The sequence below is a fragment of the Oncorhynchus masou genome, chromosome 16 (genome assembly GCF_036934945.1).
Source record: "Oncorhynchus masou masou isolate Uvic2021 chromosome 16, UVic_Omas_1.1, whole genome shotgun sequence".
Taxonomy (NCBI): Eukaryota; Metazoa; Chordata; class Actinopteri; order Salmoniformes; family Salmonidae; genus Oncorhynchus; species Oncorhynchus masou.
This window is the reverse complement of record NC_088227.1, coordinates 39,113,737-39,128,811: the sequence shown is the minus strand read 5'-3', so window position 1 is coordinate 39,128,811 and position 15,075 is coordinate 39,113,737. Positions and strand designations below refer to the sequence as shown.

Here is a 15,075-nt window from a genome sequence, read left to right as displayed (position 1 = left end):
CAGCCCTTGTGATCTATGCGTTTCCAGGGCAACCCTTGTGATCTATGTGTTTTTAAAGAGCCTGTGTGGTATCCTCCGTCTCTCCTCCCTCCCATGTGTTTCTAAGGGGGGCGCCAGGGTAGCCTAGTGGTTGGAGTGTCGGACTAGTAACTGGAAGGTTGCAAGTTCAAACCCCCGATCTGACAAGGTACAAATCTGTCGTTCTGCCCCTGAACAAGGCAGTTAACCCACTGTTCCTAGGCCGTCATTGAAAATAAGAATTTGTTCTTAACTGACTTGCCTAGTTAAATAAAGGTAAAATAAAATAAAAGGGAACCCATCTCTGTGCCAGGCAGCGTCCCAACACCATACCACATTGTCACCCCAGTGTGAGACGAGAACAGCTAAGGGAACAGTCATTAAAGGGTGGAGTTATTTGTTTAACCTGTGGGAGAATAGATGATGATGATGTGGTATCTGACTTGTCCACTGTACTGTTTAGACAAGCCAAGGGGTTAATTTGATCAAACACTGATAAAGGCTCTCCATTGAAGACTGAACACTTCATCAGTTTCCATGGTCTATATGTAGGCTCTAGGCTCTAGGCTATATCTATTTGATAGGAAAATCTCAATCTTGCAGGTGGGAAACAAACATCTCAGAAAGCGAGCTCTGAAAACAGATGTGCTGACATGAAATGCTCTGGAATAACCCTCTGTAATAAATCACACTCTGTACTCTTAAACCGTTTTCCTCACTGCATCCGATTGACACTGTAGCCTAATCCCGCTATTTCTCTGTGTTTAGTATGGGCCATTATTTTACAATATATTCATAAACCTTTTTAATGACCAAATGATGAACAGTTTTGTGCTTAATCTTGTTACATAGGCTCATATGTGATTATGAACTCGATGCTTGGCTGGATTCGAACTGATTGTCACAGACATCGTCTCACTTGTTCCTGGCAGTGATGATGAAGGGGTCTAAATATCGGTCCTCCTACGATTTGCTTTCTTGACTCCAGAGTTGAATTGCAATTAGCTTCACAGTGATTTATCGATGGCTAAATCCCGTTAAAGAGTCAGTGTGTTAATTGCTTTGTTTAAAAAAAAAAGCGTGACACAGAAGCGTTATAGTGGTATTCCTCAATGGGCAGCCTAACCACTTGTTGGATTAAGAGAAGACGAGAACTTTAGTGGTGTTGATTACTGCTTGTGTGCTCCCGAGTGGCGCAGCATCTCAGTGCTAGAGACGTCAATACAGACCCTGGTTTGATTCCAGGCTGTATCACAACCCGGCCGTGATTGGGAGTCAGCGCACAATTTGTCTCGGCGTCGTCCGGGTTTAGCCGGGGTAGGCCGTCATTGTAAATAAGAATTTGTTCTTAACCTAGTTAAATAAAATACATCTAATTGTGAAAGAAAGGGAATGCAGCAGTTCTTAAAGCCACGACTGACATAACTCCCCGTTCTAAAAATCTATGATCCGTAGGCTAATTTTACTCCAAGGAAGGAAGGGTGCGTTATTAAAGTATTGACACTGGGCCTGCGTCTCTGACGGTTGGCTGTTTACCAGGGAAACCAGCTGCTGTACTGTAACTGTCATGTGTCCCTCTCCACAACACGACATGCTTTGCTTTACACAGAGGGTGTGGCCTGGTTAACACGGATGCTGGGTTTGTGAGGGTCACATCAGGCTCTGCTTCCCACAGTTGTGTCAAGTTGTCTGTATGTCCTTTGGGTGGTGGACCATTCTTGATACACACCGGAAACTGTTAAGCGTAAAAGACCTATTAGCGTTGCAGTTCTTGACACAAACTGGTGAACATGGCACCTACTGCAATACCCTGTTCAAAGGCACTTAAATACTTTGTCTTGCCCATTCACCCTCTGGATGGCACATAAACACAATCCATGTCTCAAGGCTTAAACATCCTAGTCTCCTCCCCTTCATCTACACTGATTGCAGTGGATTTAACATGTGACATCAATACGGAATCATAGCTTTCACCTGGATTCCCCTGGTCAGTCTGTTCTTAATGTTTTGGTTACTGAGTCTATATCACACTATGAACTTTAAGGCCGTTCATCATGTACAGCCTTGGCCAAAAGTTTTGAGAATGACACAAATATTAATTTTCACAAAGTTTGCTGCTTCAGTGTCTTTAGATATTTTTGTCAGATGTTACTATGGAATACTGAAGTATAATTACAAGCATTTCATAAGTGTCAAAGGCTTTTATTGACAATTACATGAAGTTGATGCAAAGAGTCAATATTTGCAGTGTTGACCCTTCTTTTTCAAGACCTCTGCAATTCGCCCTGGCATGCTGTCAATTAACTTCTGGGCCACATCCTGGCTGATGGCAGCCCATTCTTGCATAATCAATGCTTGGAGTTTATCAGAATTTGTGGGGTTTTGTTTGTCCACCCGCTTCTTGAGGATTGACCACAAGTTCTCAATGGGATTAAGGTCTGGGGAGTTTCCTGGCCATGGACCCAAAATATCGATGTTTTGTTCCCCGAGCCACTTAGTTATCACTTTTGTCTTATGGCAAGGTGCTCCATCATGCTGGAAAAGGCATTATTCGTCACCAAACTGTTCCTGGATGGTTGGGAGAAGTTGCTCTCAGATGATGTGTTGGTACCATTCTTAATTCATGGCTGTTTTCTGAGGCAAAATTGTGAGTAGTGAGCCCACTCCCTTGGCTGAGAAGCAACCCCACACATGAATGGTCTCAAGATGCTTTACTGTTGGCATGACACAGGACTGATGGCAGCGCTCACCTTGTCTTCTCCGGACAAGCTTCTTTCCAGATGCCCCAAACAATCGGAAAGGGGATTTATCAGAGAAAATGACTTTACCCCAGTCCTCAGCAGTCCAATCCCTGTACCTTTTGCAGAATATCAGTCACTCCCTGATGTTTTTCCTGGGGAGATGTGGTTTCTCTGCCCTTCTTGACACCAGGCCATCCTTCAAAAGTCTTTGCCTCACTGTGCGTGCAGATGCACTCACACCTGCCTGCTGCCATTCCTGAGCAAGCTCTCTACTGGTGGTGGCCCGATCCCGCAGCTGAATAAACTTTAGGAGAATGTCCTGGCGCTTGCTGGACTTTCATGGGCGCCGTGAAGCCTTCAACACAAATTTGAACCGCTCGCCTTGAAGTTCTTGATGATCCGACAAATGGTTGACTTAGGTGCAATCTTACTGGCAGCAATATCCTTGCCTGTGAAGCCCTTTTTGTGCAAAGCAAGGATGATGGTACTTGTTTCCTTGCAGGTAACCATGGTTGACAGAGGAAGAACAATTCTAAGCACCACCCTCCTTTTGAAGTTTTCAGTCTGTTATTCAAACTCAATCAGCATGACAGAGTGATCTCCAGCCTTGTCCTCATCAACACTCGCACCTGTGTCAACAAGAGAATCACTGACATGATGTCAGCTGGTCTTTTTGTGGCAGGGCTGAAAAGCAGTGAAAATGTTTTTGGGGGATTTGGTTTATTTGCATGGCAAAGAGGGACTTTGCAATTAATCTGATCACTCTACATAACATTCTGGAGTATATGCAAATTGCCATCATGCAAACTGAGGCAACGGACTTTGTGAAAATTAATATTTGTCATTCTCAAAACTTTTGGCCACGACTGTACCTTGGTTATAATAATGTACGCTGCTGTGGAAACTATACCCTTGAATCCTACTGTTTTCAGTATGATACAGTTTATGACATTGCCTTTGATATGCCTGCTCATCTGAAACAGATTTCCCACAACTGACAGGAACTGATTGATGCTTTGTCCGTGTAATGCTGAGACATCTGAGACTCCAAGACAAACTCAGGGTAGACGAGAAAGAGGACTCGTTTGGATGAAGCAAGGCGACGTTTCATGGATGTCTCGCTCTCATCTCATCCCCCTCTCTGGAACTCTGACAGCACTCCGTCTCATCACCTTGGCAGCTGTTGCCATGGTTCTGTCACCGTCGGCTGCGGTATCGCCGAGTGAGCCTGAGAACAACCTAGATGGCCACACAGATCACACTGGTCTACCTGTGAGGTTCTGAAGCGTCTTTATCATCTCCTTAATGTGTCAATGACATTACCTTATTAATGCATATATCACCTCAGTCAATGGGCCTTGTTCACATAGAGACAAACTCTGCTGTCCTCCTCTCTTGACCCCGGGTTCCTGTGGTGCAGAGAACATTCAGCAGCTTCTGCCTCACCAACACAGTTGGCAGGAAACGCTGGCTGAACGACTGTTTGAATAGAGGGTTAGGGAGAGAAGCTGTGACTGAAATACATTACATAACCAAAACTATGTGGACACCTGCTTGTTGAAAATCTCATTCCAAAATCATAGGCATTAATATGGAGTTGGTCCCCCTTTGCTGCTATAAAAGCCTCCACTCTTCTGGGAAAGCTTTCCACTAGATGTTGGAACATTGCTGCGGGGACTTGCTTCCATTCAGCCACGAGCATTAGTGACGTTGGACACTGATGTTGGGCTATTTGGCCTGGCTCTGTCAGCATTCCAATTCATCCCAAAGGTGTTCGATGGGGTTGAAGTCAGGGCTTTGTGCAGGCCAGTCAATTCTTCCACACCGATATCGAAAAAACATTTCTGCCAGTTGGTGAAGCGTGACTCATCACTCCAGAGTACACGTTTCCAATGATCCAGAGTCCAATGGCGGCAAGCTTTACACCACTCCAGCTAACACTTGGCATTGCACATGGTGATCGAAGGCTTGTGTGCGGCTGCTCGGCCTTTGAAACCCATTTCAGGATGCTCCCAACAAACAGTATTTGTGCTGACGTTGCCTCCAGAGGCAGTTTGGAACTCGGTAGTGAGCGTTGCAACTGAAGACAGACAATTATTTTCACGCTACGCGCTTCAGCACTCGGTGGTCCCGTTCTGTTAGCTTGTGTGGCCTTCCACTTCGCGGCTGAGCCGTTGTTGCTCCTCGACGTTTCCACTTCACTGTAACAGCACTTACAGTTGACCGGGGCAGCTCTGGCAGGGCAGACATTTGACGAACTGACTTGTTGGAAAGGTGGCATCCTGTGACGGTGCCACGTTGAAAGTCACCACTTTTCATTGAGGCCATAGTACTGCCAATGTTTGTCTATGGAGTTTGCATGGCTGTGTGCTTAGTAACGGGTTCCTGACACTTGTAGAATCTATACCAAGGTGCATTGAAGTTGTTCAGGTTTGTGGTGACCCAACGCCCTTTTAAGATGCTTTATTTAGGTGTTTCCTTTATTTTGGCAGTTACCTGTATATGTTCTTTGTCTCTGATGCCCCTCAGTGGAAAGAGTTACTACATGAGTTCTGAAGTGCTTATTATAGAACTGCCAGTCAAAGGAATCAATAGTCTGCTTCCTTAAGACTTTCTATGATACACTGTCTTACTGCAAAACCAACCTGGTCTGGTGACCCCTAGTGACTGACTGGTGACCTCTAGTGACTGACTGGTGACCCCTAGTGACTGACTGACTGGTGTCCCCTAGTGACTGACTGGTGTCCCCTAGTGACTGACTGACTGGTGTCCCCTAGTGACTGACTGACTGGTGTCCCCTAGTGACTGACTGACTGGTGTCCCCTAGTGACTGACTGACTGGTGACCCCTAGTGACTGACTGACTGACTGGTGACCCCTAGTGACTGACTGTTTGGTGACCCCTAGTGACTGACTGACTGGTAACCCCTAGGACTGACTGACTGGTGACCCCTAGTGACTGACTGACTGGTAACCCCTAGTGACTGACTGACTGGTGACCCCTAGTGACTGACTGACTGGTGTCCCCTAGTGACTGACTGTTTGGTGACCCCTAGTGACTGACTGTTTGGTGACCCCTGGTGACTGACTGTTTGGTGACCCCTAGTGACTGACTGACTGGTGACCCCTAGTGACTGACTGACTGGTGACCCCTAGTGACTGACTGGTGTCCCCTAGTGACTGACTGACTGGTAACCCCTAGGACTGACTGACTGACTGGTGACCCCTAGTGACTGACTGGTGACCCCTAGTGACTGACTGACTGGTAACCCCTAGGACTGACTGACTGACTGGTGACCCCTACTGACTGACTGGTGACCCCTAGTGACTGACTGACTGGTGACCCCTAGTGACTGACTGTTTGGTGACCCCTAGTGACTGACTGTTTGGTGACCCCTAGTGACTGACTGGTGTCCCCTAGTGACTGACTGACTGGTGACCCCTAGTGACTGACTGACTGACTGGTGACCCCTAGTGACTGACTGTTTGGTGACCCCTAGTGACTGACTGACTGGTAACCCCTAGGACTGACTGACTGGTGACCCCTAGTGACTGACTGACTGGTGACCCCTAGTGACTGACTGTTTGGTGACCCCTAGTAACTGACTGTTTGGTGACCCCTAGTGACTGACTGTTCAGTGATACCATAATAAGAGGTTTGAATGCTAATATTTTCAACAATTACAGATAGGCTTACAGAAGGAAACATGAAATCATGCAGTCTTTGTTATCTTGTATCATATGTTAATATGCAACTTAGTTAAATAAACTGTATGACATGAATATATGAAATACTTCATAAATAAGTGAAGTATGTATTTAACAGATCTGTCTAGTATCATTCTGAGCAGCTGACAGCAGTAGCCTGGTTTCAGAATCTTCTCTCTCTCTCTTGTTCTCAGGGGACTCCTTCACTCAATTCCGCTTCTCTGAGGAGAAGGAGTGGGATATTGACTCATTGGCAGCCAATCAGGTAAATATGCTATTGCCTTTTCCTCTTAAAGTTGTGTTTCCAGTATAGCTGCCTGCCTGCCTGCCTGCAATAAGATCTTGTTAGCAATAGTGTTTATCTGTCTTCAGACAGTGGCTAGGTTGTTGTTTTGGTAAAAGTCTATTTTGTCCCAGGAGTTGATCAGTGCTCTCTCTTCCTCCGCCCCCTTCCTCAACACTCCGCCCCTTCCTTCCTCCCTCCATCCCACTCGCTCCCTCCCTCCACCACCCCCCTCGCCTCCACCCCTCGCCACTTTCCTCCCTTCTACCTCTTCCCCTCCACCTTCAACCTCTTCCATCCTCCTTCAACCTCTTCCATCCTCCTTCAACCTCTTCCCTCCTCCTTCAACCTCTTCCCTCCTCCTTCAACCTCTTCCCTCCTCCTTCAACCTCTTCCCTCCTCCTTCAACCTCTTCCCTCCTCCTTCAACCTCTTCCCTACTCCTTCTACCCCTTCCCCTATTCCTTCTACCCCTTCCCCTACTCCTTCTACCCCTTCCCCCCTCCTTCTACCTCTTCCCTCCTCCTACCTCTTCCCTCCTCCTACCTCTTCCCTCCTCCTTCTACCCCTTCCCCTCCTCCTTCTACCCCTTCCCCCCTCCTTCTACCTCTTCCCTCCTCCTTCTACCCCTTCCCCTACTCCTTCTACCCCTTCCCCCCTCCTTCTACCTCTTCCCTCCTCCTACCTCTTCCCTCCTCCTTCTACCCTTTCCCCTCCTCCTTCTACCCCTTCCCCCTCCTTCTACCTCTTCCCTCCTCCTTCTACCCCTTCCCCTACTCCTTCTACCCCTTCCCCCCTCCTTCTACCTCTTCCCTCCTCCTACCTCTTCCCTCCTCCTTCTACCCCTTCCCCTCCTCCTTCTACCCCTTCCCCTCCTCCTTCTACCCCTTCCCCTACTCCTTCTACCCCTTCCCCCTCCTTCTACCTCTTCCCTCCTCTTTCTACCCCTAACCCTCCTCCTTCTACCTCTTTCCCTCCTCCTTCTACCCCTAACCCTCCTCCTTCTACCTCTTCCCCTCCTCCTTCTACCTCTTCCCCTCCTCCTTCTACCTCTTTCCCTCCTCCTTCTACCCCTTTCCCTCCTCCTTCTACCCCTTCCCCTCCTCCTTCCACCCCTCTCCTTCCCTCTCCCCACATCTAGTTTTCAGCAGTGTTTGTGGACCTCCCAGCCCTGGCCCAGTCTCTACAAGATCTGCATCTCCACCAGAGACTGAACCTGGAGGCTGAACTAGTCCAGGTATGTTCTGATGCCTCTCCACCACAGACTGAACTAGTCCAGGTAGGTTCTGATGCCTCTCCACCAGAGACTGAACCTGGAGGCTGAACTAGTCCAGGTAGGTACTGATGCCTCTCCACCACAGACTGAACTAGTCCAGGTAGGTTCTGATGCCTCTCCACCACAGACTGAACTAGTCCAGGTAGGTACTGATGCCTCTCCACCACAGACTGAACTAGTCCAGGTAGGTTCTGATGCCTCTCCACCAGAGACTGAACTAGTCCAGGTAGGTTCTGATGCCTCTCCACCACAGACTGAACCTGGAGGCTGAACTAGTCCAGGTAGGTACTGATGCCTCTCCACCACAGACTGAACTAGTCCAGGTAGGTACTGATGCCTCTCCACCACAGACTGAACTAGTCCAGGTAGGTTCTGATGCCTCTCCACTACAGGCTGAACTAGTCCAGGTAGGTTCTGATGCCTCTTCACCACAGACTGAACTAGTCCAGGTAGGTACTGATGCCTCTCCACCACAGACTGAACTAGTCCAGGTAGGTTCTGATGCCTCTCCACCACAGACTGAACTAGTCCAGGTAGGTTCTGATGCCTCTCCACCACAAACTGAACTAGTCCAGGTAGGTTCTGATGCCTCTCCACCACAGACTGAACTAGTCCAGGTAGGTTCTGATGCCTCTCCACCACAGACTGAACTAGTCCAGGTAGGTACTGATGCCTCTCCACCAGAGACTGAACTAGTCCAGGTAGGTTCTGATGCCTCTCCACCAGAGACTGAACTAGTCCAGGTAGGTTCTGATGCCTCTCCACCACAGACTGAACTAGTCCAGGTAGGTACTGATGCCTCTCCACCACAGACTGAACTAGTCCAGGTAGGTTCTGATGCCTCTCCACCAGAGACTGAACTAGTCCAGGTAGGTTCTGATGCCTCTCCACCAGAGACTGAACTAGTCCAGGTAGGTACTGATGCCTCTCCACCAGAGACTGAACCTGGAGGCTGAACTAGTCCAGGTAGGTACTGATGCCTCTCCACCACAGACTGAACTAGTCCAGGTAGGTTCTGATGCCTCTCCACCACAGACTGAACTAGTCCAGGTAGGTTCTGATGCCTCTCCACCAGAGACTGAACTAGTCCAGGTAGGTTCTGATGCCTCTCCACCAGAGACTGAACTAGTCCAGGTAGGTACTGATGCCTCTCCACCAGAGACTGAACTAGTCCAGGTAGGTTCTGATGCCTATCCACCACAGACTGAACTAGTCCAGGTAGGTTCTGATGCCTCTCCACCAGAGACTGAACTAGTCCAGGTAGGTTCTGATGCCTCTCCACCAGAGACTGAACTAGTCCGGGTAGGTACTGATGCCTCTCCACCAGAGACTGAACCTGGAGGCTGAACTAGTCCAGGTAGGTTCTGATGCCTCTCCACCAGAGACTGAACTAGTCCAGGTAGGTTCTGATGCCTATCCACCAGAGACTGAACTAGTCCAGGTAGGTTCTGATACCTCTCCACCAGACTGAACTAGTCCAGGTAGGTTCTGATGCCTCTCCACCAGAGACTGAACTCTTCCTGATGCAGAACCTTTTTGCTCCATTGGGTTTGGTGTTGGGCGTCTACACCTCTTTAGGCGTCGAGACTAGAGTATCCAGAAGTGTTGTAATATTACCATGGAAACCTGTTGAATCCTTTCTGTTTTCAGAGCGTTCCCAGAAAGTCATTGTCTAAGTATTGGTAATGTAATGGTCAGTCACCAAGTGTATTTGGGTTGAATCCAGATGTATTATCTAATCCTGTTGTTATATATCAGGTGACCTCTCCGGTGGAGCTACCCACTATGACCATGGCACCCAAACAGAACTCTGTAGCGCTGGGTCTGTTTAAGTCTCCTGTCCCAGGAGTCCCAGCAGCTCAGAAAGGCCTTAGCCCAAGCCTGGGTGTTTCCTGTGCTGTGAGCACAGCCCCAGGTGCTGTTCCTCTGGGCTCCTCAGCTGCCAAGACCCCTGTGGTGGATGACATGGATGAGGACTTGGACCAGCTGCTCAGTCTACAGAGCTCAGACTCGGAACCTTCACTGTCCCAAACTGGCAGGCTTGTTGAGGTTCCAAATAAATGTGAGTACCCATAAGATTTTTGTTCTGTTCTGCAATCTTGTAATTAGATTATACACGGTTGCAGACTATTCAGTGTGGAAGAAATAACTTGTTGCCACAACAACCCATCACCCAGGATGTGCTTGCTACCTGTCCCAGACCTGCTGTTTTCAACTCTCTAGAGACAGCAGGAGTGGTAGAGATGCTCTTAATGATCGGCTATGAAAAGCCCACTGACATTTACTCCTGAGGTGCTGACCTGTTGCACCCTCTACAACCACTATGATTACTATTATCTGACCATGCTGGTCATCTATGAACATTTGAACATCTTGGCCATGTTCTGTTATAATCTCCACCCGGCACAGCCAGAAGAGGACTGGCCACCCCTCATAGCCTGGTTCTTCTCTAGGTTTCTTCCTAGGTTCTGGCCTTTCTAGGGAGTTTTTCCTAGCCACCGTGCTTCTACACCTGCATTGCTTGCTGTTTGGGGTTTTAGGCTGGGTTTCTGTACAGCACTTTGATATATCAGCTGATGTAAGAAGGGCTTTATAAGTACATTTGATTTGATGATTTGATTAGATCACTTAACAGTAACCTAAATAAAGGCCTTGATAATTTGCTAGCAACATACAGAGAAACAATATGGAAAATTGTTGGTTCGTCCTCTATATCTGTGTGAGTACTAGGGAGAGTGCAACTTTCTGTGGTTTCTTTTTTCAGCAGCATTAGAGGAGAGGGAGGAGCTTGTTCCGGAGGAGGAGTGGGAGGAGCTTGTTCCAGAGGAGGAGCTTAAGAAGCAGGAGACACAGCAGGCCAAGGAGGAGATTCAGAAGGAGGAGGTGGCTGTACCTCCCAAGGCAGCGGTAGCAAAGGAGGTGGTGACAGAGGAGGACCTGGAAGACTGGCTGGACAGCATGATCTCCTGACCCCTGAACTCTAACCCTGCCTGACCTAGGAGAAGGACCGTCCAGTCCCCCTCATCCCTTATCACATGATAACGAGTACATCCCTCAAGCCCCTAACAGTCTTACATCATATTCTAATCCATCACAGTCAAGACATGGAGCACTGCTTATATAACAGCAGATTCATTAATATACATTTCATAAGATCCAACTTTGTATGAAGGCATTGTTGGGAGTTCTTTCCCTCCCATTTGACTGATTCACATCATGTCCCATGTGTTCTCCATCCTACCGACGACCTTGGATGGTTGTCGCAGCAGAGCTCTGTGAGCTGTACCGGACTTCCTATTCCTTGTCAGACACGGCAAGAGGCTCACACACAGACAGATACATTTTCCCCTCGGAAAGGTTTCTGTAATTGGATTGATGTTGTGAGTTAGTTGACAGCCCATGGAATACAGACATGGTTTATTGCATTGGTTAATTTATTCATTTCCATCCCCCCCCTTCTTTCCTTCTCAAAAAGAAATGCAGGTTTCCCAAAGCTACTACATATAAATGGCCATACAATAGCAGTTCACTGTTCAATAAATTCTGAATTATGTTTTTTCCTCAGCGTGTAATTTCTACTATGGAAAGAAAGGTGTACAGGCAGACAAGGGACACTGTAGTTTGGGAACAAATCCAAACTGAGCAACAATTACACAATGGGTATCTAGATATATATTTTTTCTTCTAAAAAGCTATCCCTACTGTAGCTAGGTAATTCTAATCCACAACCTAGAGCACGAAGGGTGTCAAGTTCTCATTTTAAGGCACATTGGCACTTTATAAACACCTATAATGGGCTCAAGACTGACCCTTGAGGGACCCCTTTTTTAAATTCCTCATCTCATCACCAAGCTAATTAGATTCAGAACCAAGTTCAATAAAAGGTAGAATTAGGTCTAATTTAATTTCTAGTCAAGTTTCATTATTATCACCACCACAATTCACATTGTAGCGTTTTGGTTCTCAGGTAATATCTTGTGTTTTGGTTAATATCTTGGGTATTAATCTCATGGCTTGTTACATTCAATCACTCCTCAAGCTGTAACCCTACATATATCAATGTCTCCACTCTACCACACAACACACATTGTGCCACAGTTTTGGGGGGTAAGCAAGTGAAAGGGGTAACGTGTCATCATAACAAATCAAATGAATATAACCATTTGCGTTCAAAGAGCAAACAAGGTGTTGACGTGACCCATCTTCACAATGAAAATTCAAACACCAAGTCCAGTCATCGTCTTCATCAACCTCGGTCTCTCCTCAGTAGTGGCTGGCCAGTTCATTAGGTGATACTGTATGATGGATACAATGGCAGCAGAAGAGCTAAGTGGAGCTAGATGTCATGTTCCATTAAAGGTTCAAGTGAGTTAGTCTTTACCAGATAGTGTTGTAGGGTAGCTGGGTGGTGGTGTGGTGTCCTCTCTACCCAGATAGTGTTGTAGGGTGGTGTTCTGGTGTCCTCTACCCAGATAGTGTTGTAGGGTAGCTGGGTGGTGGTGTGGTGTCCTCTCTACCCAGATAGTGTTGTAGGGTGGTGTTCTGGTGTCCTCTACCCAGATAGTGTTGTAGGGTAGCTGGGTGGTGTTCTGGTGTCCTCTCTACCCAGATAGTGTTGTAGGGTAGTGTTCTGGTGTCCTCTCTACCCAGATAGTGTTGTAGGGTAGTGTTCTGGTGTCCTCTCTACCCAGATAGTGTTGTAGGGTAGTGTTCTGGTGTCCTCTCTACCCAGATAGTGTTGTAGGGTAGTGTTCTGGTGTCCTCTACCCAGATAGTGTTGTAGGGTAGCTGGATGGTGTTCTGGTGTCCTCTCTACCCAGACAGTGTTGTAGGGTAGCTGGATGGTGTTCTGGTGTCCTCTACCCAGATAGTGTTGTAGGGTAGTGTTCTGGTGTCCTCTCTACCCAGATAGTGTTGTAGGGTAGTGTTCTGGTGTCCTCTCTACCCAGATAGTGTTGTAGGGTAGTGTTCTGGTGTCCTCTACCCAGATAGTGTTGTAGGGTAGTGTTCTGGTGTCCTCTCTACCCAGATAGTGTTGTAGGGTAGTGTTCTGGTGTCCTCTCTACCCAGATAGTGTTGTAGGGTAGTGTTCTGGTGTCCTCTCTACCCAGATAGTGTTGTAGGGTAGTGTTCTGGTGTCCTCTCTACCCAGATAGTGTTGTAGGGTAGTGTTCTGGTGTCCTCTCTACCCAGATAGTGTTGTAGGGTAGTGTTCTGGTGTCCTCTCTACCCAGATAGTGTTGTAGGGTAGTGTTCTGGTGTCCTCTCTACCCAGATAGTGTTGTAGGGTAGTGTTCTGGTGTCCTCTATCCATTAAATGTTGTTGAAGTGATGGAAGAAGGCTGCCTCAGATAGGATGTAGGGTTTGTGAGTAGACTTGTCTCTCAAATACAGACAGTGCTTTACGGTAAATGGGAAGTGTCCTCTCTACACAGGTAGGGTAGCTAGCTAATGTAGTTTTAGGTGTTCTCTCTATCAAGGTAGGGTTGGAGAGTAGCTGGGTAGTGTTAGATGTCCTCTCTACCCAAGCAGGTCCTCATACTGCTTCCTGAAACAGTCCCCAGCAGGGAAGAAGTCCCAGCATCTCTCCTGATACATCTTCCACACATACGACTCCTGTTGAATGACAGGGAAATACACAGTAGTTAAAATGGTTTTAGGAGTGAAAAGGTGTTTCAACTAGAAAAGGTCATTTTACATTAAATCAAATTGTGTTGTGTGTTAAAGTCAATATTACCATTTTGAAATTCACATGACATTCAAAATGCGTGGCATTGTTGGCGGTTTAGGGAGCGATTTGCATTTTCTGTGTATCAAGTTTACAAACTTTCATATATTCAACTTCTTGGATGCATTCAGATTCAGTTTTAAAATTTGGATTCAAAACCAGAGACAACATCCTGGTACTTTGCAAGGTAGGAAAGAACAGAGACTCAACCGCTTTGGAAAAACAGAAGCTTTTGCTAGTTTCCAAAGCCAAAGTGGCATTTATTCTCTTCCTATGAATTGGTCTCTAGCGTTTAAACCGTTATAAGCTATTATGGCTATATCCCATTCCTGAAAGCTTAGACTCTATCAAACATGGACATGTCTAGACGTTGAACCAATGTGGAATAGATGTTAAATTGACGTCTCTGCCCAATGGGTCTAAGAAGTTGAATATATGAAACTTTGATAAACCTCAAATTAATGCAGCATCTACCAAATTGAATTTCAAAAATGTATGCGATTTATTCATTCAATTCAGTTTTTAAAATCATGAAATACAACAATTTATGAATTCAATGTGTGCATTACAAATTGTTAGATATTAAATACAATTTCTGTTGGCACTGAAACCACTCCATAGTTCTATTCTAGTGCTATTTAGACCTGAGACGTGTGTTCATATGACAAAGAGACGCGTTGTTGTACCCACCTGACCAGTGTGTTCAGTCTCGTCCTTGTTGATGAGGTACATCAGGAAGAAGCTGCACAGGAAGAAAAGCAGTGTGGCCAAATATTAACTCAACTGTACCAGTGATGCTCTGGATGAAAGCCTGAGTACATCTAATTCAATTCAAACGAGAGCCTTTAATGGAGCATCTCTGGTCGTATGTGCTTGAACAACATCCTCGTGTCAGTCAGTATGTACTCACAGGTAGTTGGCCAGGTTGTGTTCTTGTAAGGTGTGGGTCTCAAAGCCGTGGGGTGTCGTGTCAAAGTAGTCGTTTCCAATTCCACAGATGAAGCATTTAGTCTACAGTAAGACGATAGAATGTGTTTACCCAATCAGATACACTCCCCTAACATATTGCATTTATTCAAGAAGATGCTTGTTCCTAACATTGTTTTATTTTTATTTAAACTTTATTTAACTAGGCAAGTAATTTTAGAACAAAATCTTATTTACAATTACGGCCAAACCCTCCCCTAACCCGGACGACGCTGGGACAATTGTGCGCCGCCCTATGGGACTCCCGATCACGGCCAGTTGTGAGACAGCCCGGGATCGAACCAGGTTCTGTAGTGACGCCTCTAGCACTGAGATACAGTGCCGTAGACGAGTGCG

The 15,075-nt window shown here is 46.7% G+C and overlaps 2 protein-coding genes across 2 annotated transcripts in view; one reads left to right on the top strand and one right to left on the bottom strand.

Annotated features, from left to right (window-relative positions):
* Positions 1-11,577, top strand: part of aven (apoptosis, caspase activation inhibitor) — a 55,689-nt gene extending 44,112 nt beyond the window's left edge. Inside the window, exons 3-6 of the mRNA XM_064990502.1 lie at positions 6,661-6,731; positions 7,890-7,985; positions 9,783-10,086; positions 10,789-11,577. Coding sequence (XP_064846574.1) covers positions 6,661-6,731; positions 7,890-7,985; positions 9,783-10,086; positions 10,789-10,994 — 677 coding nt within the window. The 3' untranslated portion in view covers positions 10,995-11,577. The remainder of the gene's footprint in view (positions 1-6,660; positions 6,732-7,889; positions 7,986-9,782; positions 10,087-10,788) is intronic.
* The window catches only part of LOC135557935 (ryanodine receptor 3-like), a 259,087-nt gene continuing 255,436 nt past the window's right edge, over positions 11,425-15,075 (bottom strand). Inside the window, exons 109-111 of the mRNA XM_064991658.1 lie at positions 14,663-14,763; positions 14,443-14,494; positions 11,425-13,640 (exon numbers count right to left, since the gene is read on the bottom strand). Coding sequence (XP_064847730.1) covers positions 13,545-13,640; positions 14,443-14,494; positions 14,663-14,763 — 249 coding nt within the window. The 3' untranslated portion in view covers positions 11,425-13,544. The remainder of the gene's footprint in view (positions 13,641-14,442; positions 14,495-14,662; positions 14,764-15,075) is intronic.